Below are 26825 nucleotides of genomic sequence, written 5' to 3'. Positions count from 1 at the left end.
GCCCTTGTGCAGTGAATAAAAGATTGAGCATGTTGATTTACTTCCCTGTGGTACATTCTTGTTCTATGATTAAAATTTATTCTTCATGTTATAATTGCTGCCTACCTACCCTAATTGTCTATTCATCACTCAAATGAGTGGATTTGATACACTTAGACAAAATCCTCTCAAAATAGGCCTGGGTAACATTTGTTGAAAAGGATAACGATTGATCTATGACCATAGTAGGAAGAAAGACGAGTCAGAAATGCCACTGCTTTTAGATGGTTTAAATGTAGCATCTGTGTATTGAAGATAGGTGATTTCATTTTACTGGTCTTACATATAACTTGCCATTGCTATTTACTGAACTAGCCTTGATAATTTTCATATCTGGTATTTGATATCTAATTTCACCTTTTTTTTTTCTCTGTCGGTATTTAGCTCTTGATCAGAATTGGAATTTCAAGCTTTTTCAAATTTAAAATTATCTTTTAAAAAGTCTGGAAGTACAGAAACTTATCGGTAAAAGTGACTGTGAAGCTGAGGGATTATTGTTAAAACTAACTGGTTCATTAATACACTTTTAGGGAGCCTGCATCTTTAGCTGATCTCGAACTTATAATTGAATCCAGTCTCCGACCAATATCGTTGAACTCTAAGCTCCTTGTGAGGTGGCCTAGCAAACACTCAGTTGTGTGAGAGCAACTAGGCATGGGCACCAAATATTAGCCTTGCCAGGAATACTACATCGTAGGAGTGAATTAAAAGTGAGACTTTTGGAAAGTTGATACAAGTCCAAAAAACCAGTATCCCTCTGTGCTTCAGAATTTGTTCAGCTTATTAAAAATTGGGGCACAGGTGTTGGTGGAAATGTATTTTGCTTGTGCAGTTCATTAAGTTTTATCTCACGAGGTTGATTTTTAATAATGTTCATTTTTTTCCTGATTTGTCCAAGGGTTATGAGAAAGTCGTCAACAGCAGAGGAATAAAGTGCAGGTTCAACAGTGTGTTCACAACTTTCTGAAATTTCCTTTGCTGCACTTATTCAAATTGAGGTGTAACACTCCTTACCTCTGTCCTGAACGTTTCTGTGCAATAATTCGTATAACTGTGACAAAGCAGCTGTAAACTCCAATGATATCATTTGATGAAGGGTTAAACTGTTAAAGTAGCCTGTTGAAGATGTTGAACTTTTGGACTGTTGCACCGTATTCGTTTGAAGACCTCTAAGTGCACTTCCAATTGCCAAAAATTAGTGAAATGCTGGAGATATTTGACAAACAATGAGACTGAACCCAACTGAGGGATTTTTGTGTTGTCGTGTTAGTATTTTTAATTGGAGATGGCTGATGGGTGGGTTAAGATCCAAGTGAAATAATTTGTTCCCTATTGCAAATGCTGCCCCTTTAACTTGCGAAAGTGGCAGGAACAGAAATCCTGGTGACTAGATAGGAACAACGTTACACTGACAGAAGCTCATTGTTGAGATCCATCTTTCTTTCTTCAATATTTCTAAACATTCTGTTGATTGATTTTTTTTTTTTCTAAATAGTTTGCCTCATCGAGTATCCATTTTCTACATGATCTCTCAAACATTCAATGTGGTCATCTGGGAATATGCAACAATACTAACTAATAAAGGTTGAGCATAAATTGAGGTCAAATGATCTGCAGTATCTTTAGAAGGGTTTTTTCAATTTATTGTATTCTGTAATAACCATGCAAATAAAATAACAAAGATATTGTAACTCGGACATAGTAACAACTGCAAATCCTGGAGTCAGAGATAAGTGTGGAGCTGGATGAACACAGCAGGCCAGGTAGCATCAGAGGAGCAGGAAAGTTGACGTTTCGGGTCGGGACCCTTATTCAGAAAACGATATTGTAACACTGTTTTTATGTTTTGAATTATTGCTGTTTGGAAGCCAGTAGTGTATGGTGTGAATATAAACTAGTGAGATGCTCTAGTTTATTGATTTAGTCACTGTGATATATTTTCTCCTTACTCGTAATCTGACATGGTAAAATTGCTGGACTTCTAAGGTATTGCAGACTATTTTAAAAAAAAATCTGTCAAGTATCCTTCTTATAGCATCTTTTTGTTTGCAGCTAATCTAACAGCATATTTATCTGGATTGTCCCTCACTTTGCAGGATGGTGCCATTTTAGTCTTCCTTCCTGGATGGGACAATATCAGCACCTTAAACGATCTTCTGACTGCACAAACCATGTTCAAATCAGGTAACAGTATTGCAGTACCATTTTCTGATGACGGTTAATTTTTAGGGAATTGTTATGTCTTAAGTTCTTTCTGCAATGAAATGCCCTTTCTGATGCATCTCAACAGAAAGAGTTTTTAAATTGAGCACCCAAACCAAACCTAACACCCCAAAAATCTACTTCGTACTTGCTGCAGCGTAATGCCATTCAGAATGAAGTTCTGTTTCAAAGCTTCCCTGTGGGAGGAAGGCTGGGGACACATTGATCCTCAAACATTTTAATGTTAGTCATAATACTTTGATGGAAGAGTCATCAACAGTGCTATTGTGTAGCAATTGTTTAGCAATAACCTGCTCATTAATGTTCAGTTTGGGCTCTAGCAGCGCCACTGAGCTCCTGATCTTTTTACAACATTAGTTCAAACATGGTCAAACGAGCTGAACTTGAGAAGGAAAATGAAACCAACTGCATTTAGCATCAGTGCCACAGTTGACCTAATACGGCATCAAGGAACCATAGCAAATAGGAATCTGGGAAAGTGTTGGTTGGAGTCATAACTACCACAGAGGAAGGTGGTTGTGGTAGTTAGAGGTCAGTCATCCTAACTCCAGGACACCGCTGCAGGAATTCTTCAGGATTGTGACCTCGGCCCAACATCAGCTGCTTCATCAATGACTTCCCCTCCACCAACAGGTCAGAGATGGGACTATTCATTGATGATTGCATCATTTGGAGACTGCTTCAGTACTTGGAGTCAAATCCAAATGCAGGAAGACCTTGACAGTATCCAGATTTGGGCTGACAAGAGCTGACAAATGGCTAGTAACATTAGTGCCACACAAGTACCTAGCAATGATCATCTCCAATTTGAAAATCTAACTACCATCTGTTGTCATTCGGTGGCGTTAGCATTGCTGAATCCGTGATTATCAACATTCCGGAGGTAACTATTGACCAGAAACTGAATTGGATAACCCGATTAATACAGTGGCCACGAGCAGATCCGAGGCTAGGAATTCTGCAGCGAGTAACTGACCTCCTGACTCCTTGAAGCCCGTCTACTACCAATGCGGTGCAAATCAAGATGCTCTGCAGATGAAAGGAATTTTTCCAGGCCTTGTGCCCCATCTGTTAAACAAAAGCTTGGGTGTAGTCTTTCCTGCTACGATCCCGATGACCTAGTGACCAACCAGAGTTGATTTGCCTTTTTGAATTCGAACAAAAATTTTGAGGTAACACTCCCTGGTACATTGGTTGAGGTATACTCATCGAGGATCTGACTCTATCTACCAACTAGTCATACCCTGTTCCTTGTGTTGTAGAAATTATTGCCTTTGAAATTTGGTATTCTTGTGCCCGTGCTGGTGAGTGTAGGATGAAAATTTTCAACAGCATGACCACTAAGTTCTGTTCTTTCAAGTGACTTTAATTCTGTACTCTGTTATTCCCCTAGATCGGTTTGTGATCATTCCTCTCCATTCTCTCATGCCTTCAGTGAATCAGACAGAGGTATGATACTATACATTAAACGTTACTAAACCAAGCAATATCTGCATTTCCTCATCACTTGAACAGTTGTTTCAAATGGTTCAAATAGCCCAATTATTTTGTACAGAATGTTTTGTCCATTTGTGACTAATTTCCTGGTTAAAGCCACCATTTTGTTGCTGTTTTTCAGTTCCAGGTTATCTGGAACAAACATAATTCATCCATCTGCCATCTGGCCCATCAGTGTTGATTTTATGAAGAAGTTATCCATTTATTTATAATTTCCTCATCTTTCCCTTGGCCCTGCAATCTTGACTCCTTCAAACGTGTGGTTGATTTCTTTTAAAAAGTGTACTGAATGTACTTGTTCGTTTTGAACAGTGCCTTCCAGATCATTACAATTCACTGTGAGGGGACAATTTGCAAGCCCACCCCAAGTTTTTCAAAAGCAGCACACTGGATACTGAAAATCCAAAATAAAAACAGAAAATGTTAGAAATATTCAGCATGCCTAGCACCATCCATGGAGAGAGAAACAGTTGATGTTTGATATCTGATCTACTGTCGGAACTAAAATGTTAATTTGGTTTCTGTGCCCATAGATGCTGTTGGACATACTGAGTATTGCAGCATTTTTTGTTTTTGCCTTTAAATCTGGTTACTGAGCTGTTCTACTACAAGCTTTTTCTTTATTTGCTCTATCAAAATAGTTTGTTTTTGACTACTTCTGTGTTAACCTTCTTCGCTCGGCTACGGGGAATAAATTCAATAGTTCTTTCAAAGACCTGGCGCTCATAAGATGGGCTGAACATTCCCAACCTGTGCTGTAAGTTTCTAATCAATTTCTGTTGCGTTTTTTTTATTGTAAAATATGTTCTGTCATGAATCTTAAAGCTTGTTTGATATATGATCATGTATGATTCCTTCTTATTTGCCCCTATTTCTCTGCATTCTGCTTGTGAAATGGGTGACACAGTTATAATTTGTAACTATGCAGAGACCCAATGTTCCTTTATAATAGAATCTGACATCTAATGTAAAACAACATTTTGCACAGCAAAAGGTGATTTTTTTAATCAGAGTTGTTGCTCATTGGAAGGGCATTGCAAGCGACTCTAACTGTGTCTAGTTCTGGTTGCCCAGTTACAGGAAGGACATTATTAATCTAGTCAGAAGAGATTTACCAGAATATTGCTGAGTATGGAAGGTTTGAGTTATAAAGAAAGGCTGGACAGGCTGGGACTTTTTTCACCATAGTGTAGGAGGTTCAGAGATGACCTTACAGAAGTTTATAAAATAATGAGGGGTATACATAGGGTTAATGGTAGTTGCCTTTTCCCTAGGATAGGGGATTTCAAGACTAGGGGGCACATTAAGGTGAGAGAAAAGAGATCCTTTTAAAAAAGGAACTTTTTTTAAAGAGTGAATTGAACTTCCTGAGGAAGTAGTGGATGTGGGTACAATTATGATGTTTCAAAAACATTTGGATAAGTACATGAATAAGAAAGATTTGGAGAGTTAGGGGCCGGGGCCAGGACCAGGCAGTTGGGACTAGTTTAGTTTGGGATTATCTTTGGCAAGGTTTGGTTGGACTGAAGGGTCTGTTTCCGTGCTGTATGACTCTATGATAGCATGCTGACAAATGTGGGTCTTAAGGTTTAATGACTGCCTGAATTTTTTTTATCTCTAATATGTTAGATGTCAGTGTTCATGCCCTGTGCAAACTATTTTCTTTCAATATTGGAATAAGCTGCTTGAGCTGCTTATTGTAAACTTCTTATTTTCGAGTTCTTTACTCAATGGTAGGTTTGACCCACGTTGACACAACCTCCACTGCATGTAGGTTGAGGAATCCAGTCCAAAATCCACCTCAATCAGAGGCGGGATCAAGCCTCATGCTATTGGCGCACTGGCCATCCAACCAACTGAACCATTTGGTCTTCAAGAAATGTGGCAACATGCACTTTTATATCCATATTGCAGCCTGGAACTGTGGCAGATGTTAGAAGCTCCAATTCGTTTCCAGTAAGTGACTGACCAGGAAGGTCTCCTGCCCTGAATACATGTCATTGGTGTGCTTTGCCAGGATTGGCAAGTTGATACTCCGTCTGTTTGACCACATTATGAATGTAACTTTGGCCATCATGTCCTGGAGGAGAGCTTGAACCTTGAGCTTCTAGCTCAGAGGCAGTGAAGCTACACATTGTGTCACAAGGCCTCCCTTTTCTGTTTCTCATTGGAAGCATAGAAATCTATCAATGACAGTGAGGATTCGTTCAAGGCTTTCTTTAATAATGGTTGACGTGTTTCTGTTTTTACTTTTTGAGGAGAGTTACTATATTATCGTTTGAATACTTGGGGTCTAAAGTGGAAGAATGATGTATAGCTTTAAGTTTGATGTTTCTTTATTGTGTATCTTAAGGGGCTTTAGTAGTTTAAAATTTTAGCTTGATTTTAAGTTGGTCCTGTAAGTGGTATTGGGGTGTCCGGAGATTTGTTTACATGCATTTAAATGAGGTCTAAAACCTTTAGAGGTGAATAGTTCAGTGCATAATTAAAAAGACAATGTAGAAGAAAAGAAAGTTACTTACTTTTGACCAATGACAGGAGTCCTGTAAGTTAGAACCATCCAGAACAAGCCAGGCAGAAGCTGGTTGTGTCAGAGAGCAAAGTTCTTGAGTAGTAAAGGTGTTAGTTTAGCAGTCTCCAAAATAGTCAGGGCTGGGCAAGAAATCTTGAATTGCTTCAAAGAAAACTTCAGAAGCAGAAGAGTGTGGAAGTGAAGAATTTAAGGAATCCATGTTGATTAATAAGTGAACTGTTTTAGCAGCTTAAGAGTCTTGGAAATTATAATTAAAGAAAATAGCATTGAGTGCATGCAGAAATCTAATAAAAGCTTTAACGTGAGGACAGGGTGACGCTTTTCTGAAGTTTGTGTGTCTGTAGTTCTGAGGATAAAAGGGTTGAAGCTACCTTTCTGCTATTTGAGAAAACTGTTTCAAATAGTTCCTGTGTAGTTCATAGTTCAACATAGTTCATATTTTCTTTTGTGTATCGTAAACTTTTATGTTCTTTTTGTTAAAAGTAAATTGGCAGTGTCTTGTGAATATGTTGAGTAACTGACAACAATGGTAAACAAATAGCAAACAATGAAATTCATGGTCTGCCAAGACAGGTTTCACTCTGACATTACTGATTGGTGTAATATTACCATTAGCTAGGATCATAATAGCATCCTCCTGTTACTGTGTAGAGAAGTGATCATAAGAAATATCTCATCTCTAATGAATAATCAGAAACCAAAGAGTATTTTTGCAATGCAAGAGTAATTTCTGAGATAACATTCTCAGCCCACATTAACAATTACAAAGGACCACAGAGCTATTTAAGGTTTAAGTTGCTTGTTAGTCCTCTGGATCTTCCTGCAAAATATATCTAACTTCTTTGTTTTACAAATGGCAGCTGTTGCAGATGTGTGGATACCAAAGCCTAAGGTCATTACATTAGAAACATCTACATAAATCTGCAAAAGATTTGCTCTCCATAAGAAAGAAAATTGTATGACAGCTTAACATTGGTAAAAAGCACATGCTGGGCAGCAAACAAAAATAGTTGACTGGCTAAACTGATGTTTTATTGCACTTCATTTTGCAGAAAATGACAACAACTGTCATTTTCCAACTAATAATGTATCTCTTTGGCTTCATGCATTAGTGGAAGAAATGATTGAGCCATCTGAAACAGTGAAACCTGTTTCTGATCACATCACTTTACAATTAAATTGCATGCTGTCAACAGATAATAATTTGACTGCTGGATATGGAGGAGACTTGGTATAATTTAGTGTGGTTATATTCTCAGGTTTTCAAGAAGCCGCCACCGGGAGTTCGCAAGATTGTAATTGCTACCAACATTGCAGAGACAAGGTAATATAACTTGCATTGTTGCAGCCACAGTGGGAGACATTTCTGCAAATGACTTTTGAAAATCCATGTAATCAGACAGTAGGGCAAAGACATATATTCTGCTCCCTGTCGAGTTCCCTTTAAATACACTCCAAAGTTTTCAGTTTTGCCTTGGAAGTTTCATGAGGTTTACAGCTTGGGGAATTTCCTGGGATTCTCTAAACTGTTTCTCAGTAAATCTGCCTTAATGCCATGATCTTTAAGCAGTGATGTATTCATGAATTCTTTGCTGAATGTTGAAAAAAATTAGCTGTTTATAATACACATCAGGTAAAAATGAAGATTTGTCCTTTCACAACGATTGTCACCACTGCTGGATGTCTTGAGAGGAGCTTTACACAGAATGAAGTGCAAATTTCCTTGTTGCTAGATTTGCATTTTTATGCAGTAGTTTGGTTTTACCTCAGATTCACTTAGTGTAGAATTGAGTTTTCTGAATATGAATTAATATGAATTGCTTCAGTCTTATATCCTGGTCTTTTTTTCCCACATCCTGTATTTTTTTCTTCTTTGATATGTTTAACTGGTTCAACTTAATGGGAAAGCTCATACAGCCCATTGGAAGGAATGAGTTCAGTCATCAGATATTTTCTTCCAGCATCACTGTTTCAGTTGCAGATGGAATATCATTTCTTGCAGAGAACACCCAATGCATTCTTAACTAACCTTGTTTGAGTCCGCTGATTCTTGAGGTTTGCTTTCAGTCTGTCTCCCTCTTCAAAAGGATCATCCCTTTGAAATTTTGTCTTTCAGTTCTGTACCAAAAAGCATTGGAATATAACGTTTTTTTTCTAAACTAGTGTTCAGCATCAATCCATTATCAACAAGCTGCCTCAGACAAACTATTGTGTTGAAATTTCTCATACCCCAAGAAGAGGCTTTTCTTTCAAAGCCACAACTATTATCTTGATTACTGTCTGCTGATCTCACCTAAAGATCTCCTGAAGTCTCATTGCTATTCTTTGTGTGGGCAGTTTTTTTCTGAAACTAAAATCTCCTGAGTTTGTATAATGGATTTGATGCATGAAAAAAATTTTTGTATTTTGTATCTGGATGTGTGATAATTGCTGTATTGAAGGATGCCTTTATAGGACTGGAATGTTCTTTAGTTTTGTGGTACTAAAGTTATTTTTTGATCAAAAAATGATTAGAAATACAATAAGGGGGGCAGTGGCCTAGTGGTATTATCACTGGACTGTTAATCCGGAGACCAAGATAATGTTCTGGATTTGAATCCTGCCATGGCAAATGGTGGAATTTGAATTCAGTAAATACCTTGAATTAAGAATCTAGTGATAACCATGAATCTGTTGCCGATTGTCAGAAAAACCCTTCTGGTTCACTAATGTCCTTTTGGGAAGGACATTAGCCATCCTTACCTGGTCTGGCCTACATATGACTCCAGATCCACAGCAATGTGGGTGACTCTCAACTGCACTCTAGGCAATTAGGGATGGTCAATAAATGCTGTCCAGCCAGCGATGCCCTCATCCCATGAATGAATAAAGAAAACAAAAAACCCTTGTAGACTTTAGGGTGATGAGCAAAACTAGCTGTTCAGTACAATATGCATACTTGAGTTTGTGTGTAAAATGTACCATTGTGTTCACTTCATAGGATCACACAGCAAATTAGGAGTCTATTTGGCCTATTCTAACTTTGTCAATTCTTTGATTACATTGATTAATCCCATTCCCTTCCCAGTACTCTGTTTTATTTTCATATCTCAGTTTCTTCAGGAAGTTACTACCAAATCTGCTCAACTACCCTTTTAGATGGTGCATTCTAAGTTGTGGCTCTGGCATAAAAGTAAAAATTCTCTGTTGGTTTTAAAAGTCAATAACGCAGTTCATCCTAGGGAGAACAGTCACTTTGGCATCACTGATTTCTACCCTTGGTATACATTATTCGTGGTTGGCATTTCAAAATGTTCGCTAACTGCATCATGAGATCTGTGCATAAATGACATAAGATATTCATAGGTCCAACTGTCTCTCTGGAAAATGTACTCAAAGTTGAAGACTAAAGATTTTAACAAAAACAAAGCTGCTGGAAAAGCTCAGCAGGTCTGGCAGCATCCGTGCAGGAAAAAAAGAGTTAACGTTTTGGGTCTGGTGACCTTTCCTCAGAACCCTCAGAACTTGAAATTTTTCACTTCTCCCCACCACCTTCCATATTATGGCCTCTGAATTAATTTTCTGTTTGCCAATTTAATGCTGTTTTATATGACACTGAAACTACAGTATTCAGAGAAGGAACTCATTTTCTTTTGAATATTTCACTGACCATGTTTCTGTTTATTTAAACCTGTGAATATGAATATGTTTGTGATAATTGAATTTTGTAAGTTATCTAAGTATTGATTAGTAACCTCGGAACTTTATTTAGGAAATCAATTGACAGCTTGCAATTGGTGATAGCTTGCTTGTGGTTCTGATTGTGAAGTAGCAGAGTTGAAAATTGAGTTGCATCGAGTGTACAGTGAAGAAGCAGGTGATATAGATCAGCTGGTCTGGACTGGTGTTGTGCTCCACATAAGTCTACCCCCAGTCTATTTATTTAATCTAACTCTATCAGTTTGTCCTTCTATTCCTTTCTTCTGTATGCTGATTTGGTATCCCTGAAATGCAGGTGTAACTTGTGGAGAAATAACTGAAACGAGATAGAAAGAAGCCAGCAGTAGATGGCACAGATTTTGCACAGTCCCCTTGAGTTGTGCATCTACAGTTTTGACTTTCTTCACTTCTCCTACTGTAGAAGTACAAACTTGTAATCACAGTGGAAAAGAGAGAATCATATTTCTTGACATAATTTTAAAATTATGTCATTACAATTGTTTTAAGCCAATACATGATAAATGAAATTAAAAACTGCAAGGTGTGTGAATCTCAACTGAAAATCCAAATGACTGACATACACTTTTTGGGACTGTTTCAATTTAAGGAGGACAAAAAACGATTAACATTTTGGCTTACGTTCCCCTAAAGAATGAACGTTGTGCAGTTAAGCTTCCCTCCAGGCTATGAGCCCTAAATCGAAGCTGACACTCCTGTAGGCAGGACAAGGAGAGTGCTCGATTATTCGGGACTCCAAATGGCTAAATTAGTAGATTTTAGATGTGTTAATCAGATGTGAGTTTTTTATGCTTAGGCCAGTATTTATTGCCCAAATTTAATTGCCCTTGAACTGCCATTGTGCACTGCTGCAAGTCTTGAGACCAATGATGCTGTTAGGAAGGGAGTTCCAGGAATTTGACACAGTGACAGTGAAAGAATGGTGATATACTTCCAAGTCAGAATGGTTTATGACTTGGCGGGGATCTAGCAGGTGATGGTGTTCTAGACATTTTTACTTTTCTGTGTTTTGTAGTTTTGGACTGACAAGGGAAAAGGACTGTTTTAAAAGCCAAGGATGGTTGAAAGATTGCGTTTTTAAAAAAGGAAGTTAACTGACACTCATTTTAAGTGCAGTAAGTTCAAGCGCTGGGGAAAAGTCTAGTTGCAGACAAGCTGAAGCCAAGGTGTATGTGTGAATGCAGCTTTGGCCAGCAACGAATAGCAGATTGACGTGATAACAAAGGTCTTCTGTCTCCTAACAACTTGATTGACTCCAAGATAACTGGACAGCTTGTAGATGAGAGTGTTTGAAGCGGAAGCATCAAATCTCTGAAAGAGCTGCCTCTGCTGCAGTAGAAAACACCTCAAGCCTAAAGAAAGCCAGTTTGTTTTTTCCTCAAAAGTAATTATAAGCTGTGGCTTTGAATCAGAGACTTTATAAGTGCAAACATATGCCTTGCGTCTTCTGCAAGCAAAAGTATCTGGAGAAGGAAGATCAAGTAGCTGCATCCTGACAAGCCAAACAAAATCTAAACGAACTCTGAGGTCAGGGAGTATTGACGTTTTTATAAGAGGGTTAGAATGTAGCTAGTAGAGTTATATGTCAGGTTCATCATTGTTTATCTGTAGTTAGAATCTATTTATTTGTATTAAATAGTCATTCTTGTTAAGTACGGACACCTGGTCAACTTGAATCTAAAAGACAGGTAAATTGGAGAATATTGTCTACTTCTCAAAATCTGTAATTTTTGTGACAACTCTGGGAATAACTCTTGATTTATAGCACAGTACCCCAGTGACATATAACACCATGCAACATTCCCTCTAAGCTGCGTGACCCAATGTACATGCGACCTGTTTGAGGTTCTGTCCACAGCGATCGGGGTCAACGTTTGGATTGTGCAGTTGACTTCCCATTCCAGAAGTCGCTGCCGTGCACTGACCTCAAATGCCTGCACAAACAGAAAATTAGATGGAGTGCTGACACCATGCATCTGTTGCCCTTGTCCTTTTATGTGGTAATGGGTTTTGGAAGTATTGCAGGAACCTTGGTGATTTAACTGCAGGCTGCTGCTACTGTGCATCAGTGGTGAAGGGAGTACATCTTGAACGTGGGGTTTGGGGTGCCACTCAGGTGGGCTGCTTTGTCCTGGATGTTGTCAAGCTCTTTGTGTTGTCGGAGCACGTCATCTCAGTCATCGAGTTATACAGCACGGAAAGAGACCCTTCAGTCCAACACGTCCGCGCCATCCAGATATCCTAAACTGATTTAGTCCATTTGCCAGCATTTGGCCCATATCCCTTTAAACTCTTCCTATTCATGTACCTATCTAGATGTCTTTTAAATCTTGTAATTGCCTGCCTCTACTGCCACCTCTGGCAGCTTGTTCTGTACATGCATGACCTCCTGCTTGAAATGTTGCCCCTCAGGTCCCTTTTTAAATCTTTCTCCTCTCACCTTCAACCTACACCCTGTAGCTTTGGACTTCCCTGCTTGAGGAATAAGACTCTACCATGGGGGAAAAAAAAAATCACATGGAATGCAGGGGGAGCTAGCCAATTGGATACTTCGATAGGCGAAGGCCTTGGGGTTCAGTTGTTTTTCTCTGAAAGCTTCCACTACTAGTTTGTAAGAAATACAGAGCAATTGATTCACTTGTAAAATGTCTGTGATTTATCAATTGAAAGTCATAGCTTGCAGCAGTTGCTGCCTGAAAAGTAATTATTGGTTTTCCACATTTAAACTGATTGTGTTTTACAGCAGGAAACAGCTAGCTGCTGGGGAGAACAACTGCACACACTTCTGTGCCTCTCACTCTCTGTGTCATGTCTCTGTATCTTTCTCATTCCATCTTGCTCAGTTAGCTGAGAACTAAATCGACTTCATTTGTAAACAACTCCTTGGCTCCTGATCATCTGCGCATTGCAGGAACCCAAATTATGCAGCCATTGTGGTAAATTTTGTTTTTAAAAGTTCTTTCTCCTTGCAGTCCACACTTATTAAAGGCCCAAAAACTGACATGGTTCCTACATCAAAATAGTTTTACCTGGGTCATTCCATTTCCTTTCTGTTTCCTTTTTGATTTATTTTCTTAAACTGTATTTGAAAGTAAAACAGCATCTGTAAATCATTGATAATTCTCTGAGACATGAAAAGCTGCAAAATGAAAGCAAATCTTCAACAGGCTACCTGTGTATTCTCCCAGCATTTCTGCTTTTATTTAATTACTGATGTATACCATGATATGTATATTAAAATTTGAATATATTGTTGATTTGAAGCACGTAGCTATGGTTTCCTTACTTAAATAAGGATATTCTTAATATCATGGAACTTGTTTTTATCTTTCAGCATCACCATAGATGATGTGGTTCATGTGATTGATGGAGGAAAGATAAAAGAAACTCACTTTGACACTCAAAACAATATCAGCACAATGGCAGCAGAGTGGGTCAGCAAAGCTAATGCCAAGCAACGGAAAGGTCGAGCTGGCAGGTAGTGTATCCTTGTCTGTCAATGTGTGTTAGACAAAATGTCATATAAACAAGCTATCTACAGTGCACACTGTGGTCTGTGGATATTTGCAGAGTTAAAGGTCACTGCCATTGACTGGACTTGAAAGGAATGTCACAGATGTCATTTGCTTGTTTTGATAATATTGTTGTAGTCAGCGTGGATTATTCTGCTAAGCTTTCAGAGCACAGTTAGTAATCCTAAGATTTTATGCAATTGTGTCTGGAATTGTGTCAGCCCATTATGCTAATGTTGGTGCTAACTCTTCAATTGGAGCTGATTTGTTTTCATCCCATTTGTCTGTGCTTTCTTTATATCCTTAGATTTGCTTTAAAAAGGACGTATAACAGTCCTTGCCTCCATATACACTGGTGCTGGAAATTGGGTTGTACTGATGCTAAAACTGGCTGAAGTGTATGAATGTAGTGAATATAAGTAATTTAAAGTCTTCAACTACTGGAAAGTAATCAAAAAGTAGTCTGCTTGCACCGTATAGCTGTGTACCAGAGCCTTGTTATGAAACAAGTCAGCAGGATGAGCCCTGATGATGTAATTAGATGGTCAAAAGCTTCCTTACCACTGGTCGTGTAAGGAAGCTGAATCTTGCTGTTCTAATTCTTTGCAAGATAAAGGTCAATGATGCATTGCTGTGTTTCATATTATGTTTTGGTGCATTAGCGTTTAACATAGTTATGCTTTGATTGAAAGTTATCTATCTGATTCACATTATTGAATTAGTTACTTCTACTGCATAGTACTATTGCTTCCTGTTCTAATTTGAAGCCTATTTTAAAATTATGAATCACTGGCATTTGACTGTCTTAAATTTGTTTTCTCCTCTTGTAGCACAACAACCTGATTCGGATTAGTGCTCTTTATAAACTTTCTCAACAGTTGAGAGAACAAAATTTTATTTCCCAAAATAAGTTAAAACGAGTTGCTTGCTGAACATAAATTGCACATGGTATCTAAATTTGAGTGACAGTGCATTCACATTGCAACTGTGCCATGGGGCAATGTATCACACTTCACACTGATGTGCCCTTTCAATGCAGAAATATCTAAATCTGGATCTGGGGTCTGACCTCGTGGCACCAGGTAAAAACTAACTCAGTTCATGCCTTGTGTGGCATAACATTTATTATTAAGATAAGGGTCACATCTGTGTGAAGCAGAACTTTGTGTCTTCAATCTTGATAGTCCCTTGGAATTAAGGATGACCTACTTCCACTCCATTTAATGGACTCTGAAGTGGCTGGTAAATCAAATATGTGATCTAAAGTCCAAAACAGGAATTGCTGGAGAAACTCAGAAAACAGCATTTTCAGTCCAGTCTGATTCATCTGATAGTCATGGGCCTCAAAACATTAACCATTTTCTCTCCACTGATGGTACCAGACATACTGAGTTTCTCCAGAAATTTCTGTTTTTGTTTCATATTTCCAGCGTGCGCAGTTTTTTGCTTTGCTTTTAGTATGATCTGCTGAACCCTCTACATGTAAGCTGGCAATGCTTGAAGGGTTATACAGATAATGTTTGAAATTTTGTGTGCTTTCTCTATTACATTGATTGTGAAGTTGTTGGTGTGTTTGGTGCCTTCCTGGGAACGCTGGTTGGTGCTGTTGTCATGTTATACTTCTTCTGGGATGTTGGGGATATTCCTAAGGTGTTTCCTCTCTGCTCTTGGGAGTCTGTTGCTGCGAATAAGTTCCAAGTTCTTTAGGAGTTCAGTGTCATGATGCTGGGGAAGTTGGCTTAGGAGTGGATGCTGCTGCTAGACAGCCTTCCTTGACTGCAGATTGAAGAATCTTGTGATGGGGCTGCTGATAGGTAATGCATTGGAAAGGTACTATTTTGAAATATCATAGTCTCCAGTGCAAAGCGGAGTGTTGTATCACTGCTGCCCACTATACCATGGCCATGGCCTCAGGTTTGAAAACCTGATCTTCAAATTCCCTTCTCAGTTGGCCAAAGGCTGAGCAGGCTTATTGAGAGTGATATTGATTTATATGCTCTGTCTGCCTTTGTTGAGAGGAGATGCCCTTGAGATATGGAAAGTGCTCTACATTTTCCCAAATTTTGCCAATGATACTAATCAATGGGGGTAGGTGCTGTGCTTTCGGACCTGGTTGGAAGGAGACCTTAGATTTCTGAGAGAATAACAAAAGCACCCCAACAAAGTACTTGTGGGATCATGCTCCATTATGTATGTTACCTGTCCTAAATTTAATTAAAACCCTGTTGATAATGCTGGATATTGGTAATTCTTTGAGTAGTGTGAGTGAAGAATGTTCTACTGTGCAAATAATTTTACTATTCCATTCTCTGTTCTTCCACTTCCTGACTACTGCAATATCTGGAGGCGGTGGGAACTAAATGAACATATTTCCAATGCAATCAAATATTTTGGTGTCCACGAAAGCCGAAAATCCACATCTGATAATTCTCGCACTTCTTTTTGTTGAGGCCTCTTTTCCCCCAAAGTTCTTTGACTCCCGCTCTTGGGTCTCCGAAAGAGGTGGCTTTAAGTTGGCCACCCCTTACCTAAGCAGTTGTTCAAACTAATAATACAGGCAAATCTGTTGTGTTTAAAAAAAAATTGTTGTAATCCGATCTGTGAAGCAGATCCTGAAATATACTGTTCTTTTCCCACTCTTTGGCGCAATCAAGTGAAGGAGATGCCTGGTGTCAGATTTTGTTTTAGTACTGCATCTCTAGGCCTCAGTATTACAGATGCCATGTAAGTGCCACTTTCCTCTCTCCAGGTGACAATATCATTTAAGACAGCCATTTGGCCCATTGTATCTGTCTTGGCTGCTTCAAAGTGCCATCTAAATCATTCCCTTTCTCCTGCCCTTGCTCTGTGTAGCTCTGCAAGTTTTCCCTTGTGGATGTTACTGTAATCCTCCTCATCCACTGATTTGTTACCTGCAGATTTGTGTACTCATGAGGTCGATCCCAGACCTCATATGGACCTTTCCCATTGACTTGTCTGATCTGATCATGCAGTCATTTGTGTGGTTATGTTGGAGTGGTATCTGTGTTTTGTTGTATTTGGGCAGTCCATGCTCTATTCCCTATGAAAAACGAGGATTTAGTATATTTTATCAGTTCCTTTGTTCTTTCTTTTGAATCATGACTTGCTCAGTTCTCATCTGTTGCAACCCTAATTCTTTTATCGATCCTCAGAGTCAGAAGTTTAATTATTCAGCTTCTTAACATGAAGTACTTGCAAATTCTGAAAGCAAGAATGCCCTTCAATGAAGCCTGTTGAATAATCAGCAACTGAGGTTGTAAATCGATGGTTTGAAGTTTGCTTATACTGCATATTGATCTAAGCTCACTGGTTGTATTAAGCATAGTCTTTTGCCTGCTTCTTGAGGCTCACATATAGAATGAATTGTGTTCCACTGTCTAGAGGGGCCAGCAACTGTCAGATTGCAGTTTTAATGAATTAATCTGCAGAGAAACTGAAGCTCGCTGTTTACCTTGTTGATAACCAGCTAAACTTTTTGATTGTTGTCTGTTCCTAGGGTGCAGCCAGGTTCATGCTACCACTTGTACAATGGTTTGCGAGAGAGCCTTCTGGATGATTATCAGCTTCCAGAAATCATGAGGACTCCACTTGAAGAGCTTTGCTTGCAGATCAAGGTTAAAATAAAATATCTTGTCCATTGTCAGCCTGTCACACTGTTTTCAATGTGTACATATTCCTTTCACATTGTGAAAGGTCTCATGTTGCTTTGCTTAAGAGAGTGTTTGAACATTAAATTTGAGGTAACGGTTTACAAGTTACTGGAGATGGAAGAAAGCACAGTTCAAAAGAGTAGTTTTTAAAGAGCAGGAAAGGTGCAAATCAGGTGGAGTAATTTAAAGTATCTTGTCCATTGTCAGCCAAACCGGCTAATTATATGTGAATATTGTGACATTATCATTATTTCCTATTCCTGAATAGGAACCTAGAATAAAAGAGAAGACCTCTGTAGAAAGATCTGAAGTCCTTTTAGTCTAATGATTCATGATCCTGAGCTCCCAGTGCAGTTTGTAATATTGATGTGAAGAAGCAAACAAGCCTTATTTCAGTGTCTTAGTCACTGATTCTAGTCTTCTGGATTGAGGGGGTCGGAGTAGAATTTTTCACTGTATGTTTTCCCTTATTTGCCCTGCACTGTTTCCTACTTTTTACTTACTCGGAATATTAAATATTTGTGTGGTGGTAGGGGTAAAGAAATACTTTAGTCATGTTGTTTCTGCTATTGTAGTGTCTGCAACAGGTTTAGTGATCTGTCGAGTTACTAATTCTCTGCGTTCATAGCCTGATGGTTATGGTATTGGATAAGTCCAGTCATTGGAAATTTAGATCCTGTCCTGCTAGTAAAGCTTAACTTCTTTATTGTTTAGAAATCTGTCTGGACCCACCTTCCACTGTTTTCAATGTGTACATATTCCCTTCAAATTGTGAAAGGTCTCATGTTGCTTCGCTTAAGAGAGTGTTTGAACATTAAGTTTGAGGTAACTGCTTACAAGTTACTGGAGATGGAAGAAGGCACAGTTTAAAAACCACTCTTTTGAAGAGCAGGAAAGGTGCAATCAGGTGGAGTAATTTAGAACAGAAATTCTGAGTGAAGAGTCATGATGGATGGAGTGTTGAAATACATGAAGAGCAGAGACTTCAAGCTCCATTGAAAAAAAAAAAGAATGCACGCTTACGTGACTTATTACTAACAATGCCAAGGGAGTTCCACTAATCCATAATATGTTAAGAGTCTGTGAATTGGTTGTCTCCCCAGTCTGTGCATAGCGGTATATAGAAATGAAAGCAAACTGATGGGAGAGATAAAGAAAGAGAGAAGGTCTCCTGCATAAAGAACAGGTCAGACAGTATTGCCCACTTATACTAGTGATAGTCTGCAGTTATTGGATGATACAGCATGAAGTTGGCTGGAAATCTTCAGTTTTTCAAAGTTCTTTTGAGTAGCATTTTAAGTTTTGACTTTTTGACCTGTTTATTTAATGGTAACCAGAGTTAGAAACATCATCATCTGTCTTGGCTGCAGATGTGTACGTTTAGTAAGTTGCTGCCCTTTCAAAACATATATCATCTGACTTTGATGTTGATGGTTAGCTCACTCGTTCGTTCATTCTCATTGTACCTGGCTGGAATTTAAATTTGACTCCTGGAGGTTATCAGACTATCTTTGCCTATTTTGGCTTTCAAAGCGAAATGCCTGCTATTCAACTTCTATTTAAACAGTTCAAATACAGTTTAAATGATATTCCAATTTTATGTAAATAGAGCAGTTTAAAGATGCAAGTAGTAAATCAACCAGAATTTTCTCTTACAATCAGACAGGTTATTTAAAAAGATACATGTTGACTGAGGAAGCTTCCATCATTGTGTGGCAGTTTTTTTTTGTTCATTAACCATGGGCTTTTAATTTTGCCTTAGATTTTAAATCTTGGTCGAATTGCCCAATTCCTGGAGAAGGCAATGCAGCCTCCATCGAAGGAAGCTGTTAACCTGGCTGTGACCCATCTTAAAGAGCTGGTAAGTATTTGCCGACTAGAAGGGAATGGGCCAGTTGACTAATAGGCAAGCATAGCTCCTGCTAGTTAACTGTGGAACTGCAGTACCATTACTGCAAAGTGATTTACCTTTGTCACCACAGTGATTGCACCCATGCAGCCCAAGTCCTGAGCCTTGGAACACAGAAAACTATAGCCCAGTAGGAGACTTTTTGGCTCATCTAGTCTCTACTGGCTCCTTGGTAATGTGTCCATTTAGTCCTTCCCTGCCTTTGCCGCTGTCACTGCAATTTTTTAGGCTGCCAAGTGTTATCCAAATAATTCCGTTTTGAAAACTATTCAAGGGGATCAAGGGTTATGGGAAGAAAGCAGGAGAATGTGATTGAGGAACTTATCAGCCATGATTGAATGGTGGAGCAGACTCGATGGGCCGAATAGCCTAATTTCTGCTCCTATATCTTGTGGTCTTATGGCCCCATTACAGAAAAAGACCCTTCAGCCCGTCGAATCTTTGTCAGTCACAAGCAAGCAAGCACTTTTCCAAAAGCATTTTTCATTCATAACCTTGTACGCTTGGCATTAGAAGTGCGCATGTAAGTACTTCTAAAATATTATGAGGGTTTCTGCCAGCAGCACCTTTTACAATCAGTCAGTTTACCACCCTCTGGATGTAAGGATTTTCTTTACATCCCCTGTAAACCTCTTGCCCTGTACCTTAAACCCATGCACCTTGGTCATTGATCCTTTCACCAAGGGGAGATGTTCTTTCCTTTCTATCCTATTTTTCGGCCCTTAATTTTATACATTTCAATCATGTCCCCCCTAAGTGTCTTCTCCTCCAGGGAAACCACCCCTGTTTATCCAGTCTGTCTTCGTAGCTATAACTGTTCGGCTCAGGCAACATTCGGATATATCTCCTCTACATCCTCTCCATTGCAGTCACATCCCTCCTATAATGTGGACTCCGGAACTGCACTCAATATTCTGTGATCTAACCAACATTTAAAAAGTAACAGTATAACTCCCTGCTCTTAAATTCTACGCCCCAACTATTAAAGGCATGTATGCTGTATTCCTTCTTAACCACTTTTTATCTAGCTTTCCTGCTACCTTAAGGAAGCAGTGTATATGCATATCAAGGTCCCTGTGATCCTCAGGACATTCCAGGGTTCTACCACTCGTTATGTATTCCCATTCCTTGCTTATCCTGCCCAAGTACTTTACTTCACATTTATCTGGATTGAATTCCATTTGCCATTGATCAATTCATCTGACCAGGCTGCCTGTATCCTATTGTATTGTCAGGCTATCCTCCTCATTATCTACCACCACATTAATTTTCATATCATCCACGAACTTACTCATCAGTCCTCCAACATTCAGGTCTTAAATCATCTATATATAACATATCAGCAAGAGCCCCTACACTGATCCCTGTGGAACCCCACTGGACACAGGCTTTCAGTCAAAAACGACTTTCGACTATCACCCTTTACTTCCTGCCACTCAACTAATTTTGGATCTATCGAGCCAAATTTCCTTGGATCTAATGGCTCTTAACTTTGCTTTTAATCTCCCATATGGGACCTTAGCAAAAACCTTGCTGAAGTCCATGTAGACTACATCAAAAGCATTGTCCTCATCTTTGCACCTGGTAACCTCTTTGGAAAAATTCAATCAAGTTGGTCAGAGGTGACCTCCCTTCTTAAAAAAAAAAAAAAAAAGCCACGCTGACTGTTCTTAATTAATCCCTGTCTCTCCAAATGCAGATTAACTCTGTCCCTCAGAATTGCTGTTGAATCTTTCTTCTTCTTCTCAAGCAGTTTGTTCTAATTACTAACAATTCATTGCATAAAAGATTTTCCTCCTGTTGCTTGTTGTTCTTTTACCAATTACTTCAGATCTGTGCCATCTTGTTATCCACTCTAAGGCTGTTAGAAATAATTTGTTCTTATTGATTCCCTGGAAATCTGAACTGACATGAGGAAGCAGTGGAGTGAGACACATATAGATAGGAATTTCTCCAGCTGCATCCTGAAACCACTGAGCAAGAGTGGGGTTTGATTTATCTTGAGAGGGCAGCATGGTCAAATATTGTTTGAGTAATCTCCTAAGGAGGCTGAGTTTTGTGAGTTAGATTGCCCTATCGCTTTGTTGTTAGCCTTTTGAAATTTTTTGGTCCCTTGTGCCTTACCATTCTATTTACCCTCGCAGCTAGAGAAGGTGCTATCTACAAGATGCAGTGTAATAACTCAGGTTATTTCCACACCTCCTTCCAAGCTAGTGATACTCACCATCATAAAGGATATAGCAGCAAGTTCATCAGAGCACCACCTCTTCCAAGATCTCCTCCAAGACACACAGTAACCAGTTTTGTACTGCTTATCACTGGATGCATGCAAGCATCACAACCTATGGTGTGGTTTGCAAATCCAGCATTGAACTATGTAGTCATCTTGGAGTTGATGAAAGTTATTCTCTCTTTCTAGGAACTGTCCGAGAACTGGAATTTGAGTCACAATCCTCTTCACACAGATAATTCAAAACAAAGGCCTACTATCACCATCTTGATGGTGACCAAAATTGAGCCAGAATACTGACTTTACAGATGCAAAAGCTTCTGTGGTATATGAAAGAGAAGAAAGTAGCCAAAGTGAATTTTTGTCCTTTGGAGGATGAGACTGAGAAGTTAATACTGAGGAACACAGAAATGGCAGAGTCAGTAAATCACTTTGGATTTCACAGTAGAGGACACGAGTATCATCCCAGTAGTAGCAAGTAATGCAGAGGTTATAGAAGGGCTTTTAAAGGGCATCTGGAGAAATATATGAATAGAATGGGAATAGAGGGTTACGGTCCCCAGAAGGAGTAGGGGGTTTCAGTTGTGATGGGCAGCATATCGGTGCAGGCTTGGAGGGCCGAAGGGCTTGTTCCTGTACTGGAAATTTCTTTGTTCTAAGGGGGAAAACTTAGAACAATCATCATTAGTATGGAAAAGACTCTGTGCAATTTGTTGGAATTGAAGGCAGACAAGTCCCCAGGGGCTGATGGCCTACATCCTAGACATTTAAAGGAATTGGCAGCAACAATGATAGATCTAGTGGTTATAATACTCCAAAATTTGTTGGTTAATCCAGACAAATGTGAGGTGATGCATCTTGCGAGATCTAATGCGGAAGGGATGTATGCAGTATATGATAGAATTAGTAGCATCAATATGCAAAGGGATCTAGGTGTACAGGTCCACAGCTCACTGAGAATGGCAATACAAGTGGATAAGGTGGCATAGAAGGCATATGGCATGCTTGCCTTCATCAGTTGGGCATAGAGTATAAAAATTCACAGCTGTGTAGAACTTCTGTTGGGCTACATTTGGAAAATTGTGTACAGTCCTGGTCACCACGCTACCAGAAGGATGTGGAAGCTTTGGAGAGGATACAGGAACAGTTTACTAGGATAATGCCTGGTTTGGAGGGTATTAGCTAGGAGAAGAGATTGGACAAACTGGTTTGTTTCCACTTGAACATTGAACGATGAGGAATTACCTGTTGGAAGTTTACAAAATTGAGAGGCATGGATAAAATGAATAGTCAGTGCCTTTTTCCCAGGGCAGAAAAGTGAAATGCTGGGGGATGTAAGTTTAAATGAGATGTCAGAGGCAAGTCTTTTATACAGAATGTGGCAAGTGCTTGGAATGTCCTGTCGGAGGAGGAGGAGGCGGGTACAATAGCAACATTTAAAAGCCATAGAATCATAGAGCTATACAACTCGTCCATGCCAACCCGATAACCTAAATTAATCTAGTCTGATTTGCCAGCATTAGGCAAATATCCCTCTAAACCCTTCCTATCCATATATCCATCCAGATGCATTTTAAGTGTTGTAATTGTCAAACAGCTTATAAAACAGTAATTACTGCTCCTAGAATTCAAGGAAGTCAGCTCTAACACTGAAAAGACCTCAAAAAAGGAGCAGCTCTTACAGCCATAATTTTGTCCAATCCTCCACGTCTGAGTTTCTCGACAGATTTTTGAATAGGCAGGCAAGAGGGATATGGACCCATGTAGTGGCAAAAGACGTTTAGTTTAGCAAGATGTCATGTGTCAGTGCAGTCTTGGTGGGCCAAAGGGCCTGTTCCTGTGCTGTACTGTACTTTGTTCTTTGTTATCGGGCAGAAGTCCAGCAGTTTGACCCAATGATGATTAAGGACAGCCAATATATGTCCTAATCAGGATGATGTTACTTTGAGGGGACATCTGAGGTGTTTCCCCTGCAGGCTGACCTCGTCCTTCCAGTTGATTGATGTAACAGGGTTTGGAAGGGGCTGTTGGAGGAGACTGAGCAAGTTGCTGCAGTCAGTGTTGTGGATAGTCCACCCTGTGATGGTAGTGGATGGTGTTGTCAGTTTCCTTTTTGGCTGCATGTTTCAAAACTGACCTAAAACATGGGGAAAACCCTGAAACGTCTGCTTGTGCATATGTGGTTATGACCATAAGGGTGCAAATTTTAATTACATTAGTTTTCATTTAGGAACAGATTGTGTGATAGCTGCAGAGTGTTCTGAAGATTTTTAAATTTCCTTTTTTCTTTTCTGACAGAATGCTTTGGATAGGAATGAAGAGCTTACTCCACTTGGGGTCCACTTAGCTCGCTTGCCAGTGGAACCACATATTGGGAAAATGATTCTGTTTGGAGCACTGTTGTGCTGTCTGGATCCGGTTCTTACCATTGCAGCCAGTCTCAGTTTCAAGGATCCATTTGTGATCCCATTGGTAAAGTATTAAAATTATTACCAAGACGTTGCAAGAGCCGAAGGGAACAAAAGCAGAAATTGTTGGAAAAACTCAGCCGTTCTGGTAACATCTGTGGAGAGAAAGCAGAGTTAATGTTTCGGGTCCAGTCACCCTTCTTCTGAAAAAGACACTGCCAGACCTGCTAAGTTTTTCCAGCAATTTCTAATATTGTTTCTAATTTCGAGTATCCACAATTCTTTGGTTATTTTGTTTAAGAGCTAAAGGGGTTACTTTATCAAAATGTGTTACATAGGCTAGCTTGTACTCCCTTGTGTCTAGAAGATTAAGATGATCTTAAAGCTTACTTCAATGATTTGATACAGTAGGTAGAGATAAAATATTTCCCGTGATAGGTAGTGTCCAGAACCATTAAAATAGAGCAAGACCAGTCAAGAAGTACTTCTTTGTGTGGACTAGAGGAAATCTGGAACTCCCTCCCTGAAATCATGTTGGGACAAATTGAAAATTTCATGTCTGAAATTGGTAGATTTGCATTGATCAAGGATAATGGAGGGCAATGGGAACATGGAAGATGGATTAAGGCACAGACTTACCATGCTGTAATTGAATGGTGGAACCAACTCCAGGCTAATTGGTCCCATCTGGGTCCTCTGTGCTTTTTAGATTTGCTCGATGCCTTTGTGCATTTGATTTTTTGTTTGGAAAGTGGTGTTGATCTATCTCCACCTTTCTTACTCAATGATGGCCTAGCCGTTTTGCGGGCAGTTTCACTCCAAGCATTGTAATACTGCATTAGGACAAGCTGAATAGAAAGAAATGATGACACAACACTTGGATTATGTTACCGCAATACCTCAGTGTTTCATACATTGAATTAAATCTGTTATGTAGTCAGTTTCAGTATAATCAAGTATCAGGGGGGCTGTTGAAATGTGCGCTATTTGAGACTGCTTCTTGAAGGATGTAGACATATCCCCCAATAACATTGTACGGAGCAAAAGTTTTGTAAAAACTTAAATGTTTCTTCAGCAAATAAATGTTGGAGTTTAACCTGCTTGTTTTTGTGCTGCTGGCAGGGTAAAGAGAAATTGGCCGATGCAAAACGCCGAGAATTATCCAAGCAGTCTCGGAGTGACCATCTGACTGTGGTAAATGCATTTAAGGTGGGTACTGCTTATATACAAGAAAAATGCAGAAGCAGATCTGAAATAGAAAAAAGCTGTTGACATCTCAATGGCAGTCAGTATCTTATATGTAAGATGATCAGTAAACGTTTGAAGTCTTGCTACTTATAAGAGTCCAATGGAGGTGCTGTTTTTGCATTTTTTTTTCAAAAGAGAGTATTATCTGAAACTCATTAGTGATATTGTCTTCTGCGGTTCTTTTTGATTTGTATTTTTGTACAAAATGTGAAAGGATCTCTGGCATTTTTCATGGCCTCAACAGTGAGCAAGCTAAGTTTGAGGTGCAGTCACTCTAGAAAACACACTGGCCATTTTGATTGCAACATGTTCTCAGCCTCTAATCTGATGATGATTAGATCATCTCTTTATACTGATGTTGGTTGATTGATTGACAAATATTGGCTCCAGCACCATGGCAATTTCCCTTGCTCTTCTTTGAAATAAGGCAGTGCCATCTTTTACATTTGTCTGAGTACAGCTGGGACCTTGACTTAATGTTTCACCTGAAAGACTGCAGTCCCTCAGCGGTCCTATGGAAATGTCAGTTTTGATTTTCAGTTTCTGTATTTGAGTGGGACTTTTTAAACTCTGAAGTAGGCGTGCATCCCACTGAGTCATGGGTAACGTCTTCACTGAAGACTGAGATGAAAAGGACGCAGTAACGTGGAGTAATAGATTTCCAGTTATTGAGAAAATGCAGAGTGGGAGTGCAGTAAAACTCTGATTCTGATGAATACTAATAATCGGAAATGTTTTTGCTGGGGGTAGTTGGGGAGTAGAGGGTAACAAAAAGATTTGCATGTGGTCCTTCACCTCTTGTGGTGAGGCTTGAATCCAGATTAGCGGATTCCTCGGCTTCTGACCAAACAAAGCATGGGAATCCCAATTAGATTTGTTTTTCGTTTTCTCTTGCTGTATGCACAATATCCAAGGTCAACCACACACCCTGTGCCTGTTTATTAGGACCGGTCAGTTTGCTTAATGAATTTAATTAAACTCAGAAAAAGAGTTATTGCAGTAAAAATGTTAACTGCTTATCTTTCCACAGATGCTGCCACTCCTGAGTTTCTTCTGCACTTCCTGTTTTGATTTCAGAAAATTTCCAGTATCTGCAGTTTTCATTATATTTAATTTGGTTCTGTATTCCATGGAATATTCATTGCTTTGGCAATTACATTCCAAGGTTCTGTTTCCTATTTCTGTGAGAAGGGGAAGCTGGTGATTTCTCTTGACCATTGTAAATTTTGAAACAGGTAAAGATGGCGGTTGGCTTGTCCGTGGTGCACTTGTGATTGAACTGTCTGTCACTGTCCCTTGGAGTGTGATCATTCTGGCAGGTGACTGATCAGCGAACCCAGATCCCATCTGAGAGAGCTGCCATAAAGTGAGAATCGGAAGTTAATTATCAGCAATATCAAATTGACAATTGTGTATCACTTCTCATTCATTTCCATGAGTTTGTTATCCATGGGAACAGAGGAATTAGGAGCAGAAGTAGAAATTCAGCCATTTGAGCCCATTTGACATGATCATGGCTGATCATATCCTGGTCTCAACTCTACTTTCCTGCCTGCTCCCCATAGCCCTTTGTACCGCTTTACATCAGAAAAATATTCCTTTCTTTCTTGAATCTGTTGAATGATTCTGCCTCCACTGCACTCTGGGGCAGGGCGTTCCACAGGTTCACAACACTCTGAGAGAAGTGGTTTTGCCTTGTCTCAGTATTGAATGTGCCTCCTCTAACTATACACGGTATACAAGAGGTATGACCTCTTGTTTGAGACTGTTCACAAGGGGAACATCTGTTCGACATCTACCTTATCAATTCCCTTTAGCACTTTATATTCCTCACTCTG

The 26825-nt window shown here is 39.3% G+C and overlaps 1 protein-coding gene across 1 annotated transcript in view; it reads left to right on the top strand.

Annotated features, from left to right (window-relative positions):
- Positions 1-82: 82 nt before the first annotated feature.
- LOC125481211 (ATP-dependent DNA/RNA helicase DHX36-like) overlaps positions 83-26825 on the top strand; it is a gene marked incomplete at its 3' end in the record, with an annotated part of 27540 nt that continues 797 nt past the window's right edge. The window contains exons 1-10 of the mRNA XM_048592470.1: positions 83-87; positions 570-573; positions 2134-2223; positions 3656-3711; positions 7552-7616; positions 13344-13487; positions 17039-17156; positions 18955-19053; positions 23630-23803; positions 24862-24948. Coding sequence (XP_048448427.1) covers positions 2211-2223; positions 3656-3711; positions 7552-7616; positions 13344-13487; positions 17039-17156; positions 18955-19053; positions 23630-23803; positions 24862-24948 — 756 coding nt within the window. The remainder of the gene's footprint in view (positions 88-569; positions 574-2133; positions 2224-3655; positions 3712-7551; positions 7617-13343; positions 13488-17038; positions 17157-18954; positions 19054-23629; positions 23804-24861; positions 24949-26825) is intronic.

Source organism: Rhincodon typus, unplaced genomic scaffold (assembly GCF_021869965.1).
Source record: "Rhincodon typus isolate 14 unplaced genomic scaffold, sRhiTyp1.1 hic_rhity00001272, whole genome shotgun sequence".
Classification (NCBI taxonomy): domain Eukaryota; kingdom Metazoa; phylum Chordata; class Chondrichthyes; order Orectolobiformes; family Rhincodontidae; genus Rhincodon; species Rhincodon typus.
This window is presented reverse-complemented; position numbering and strand designations above follow the sequence as displayed.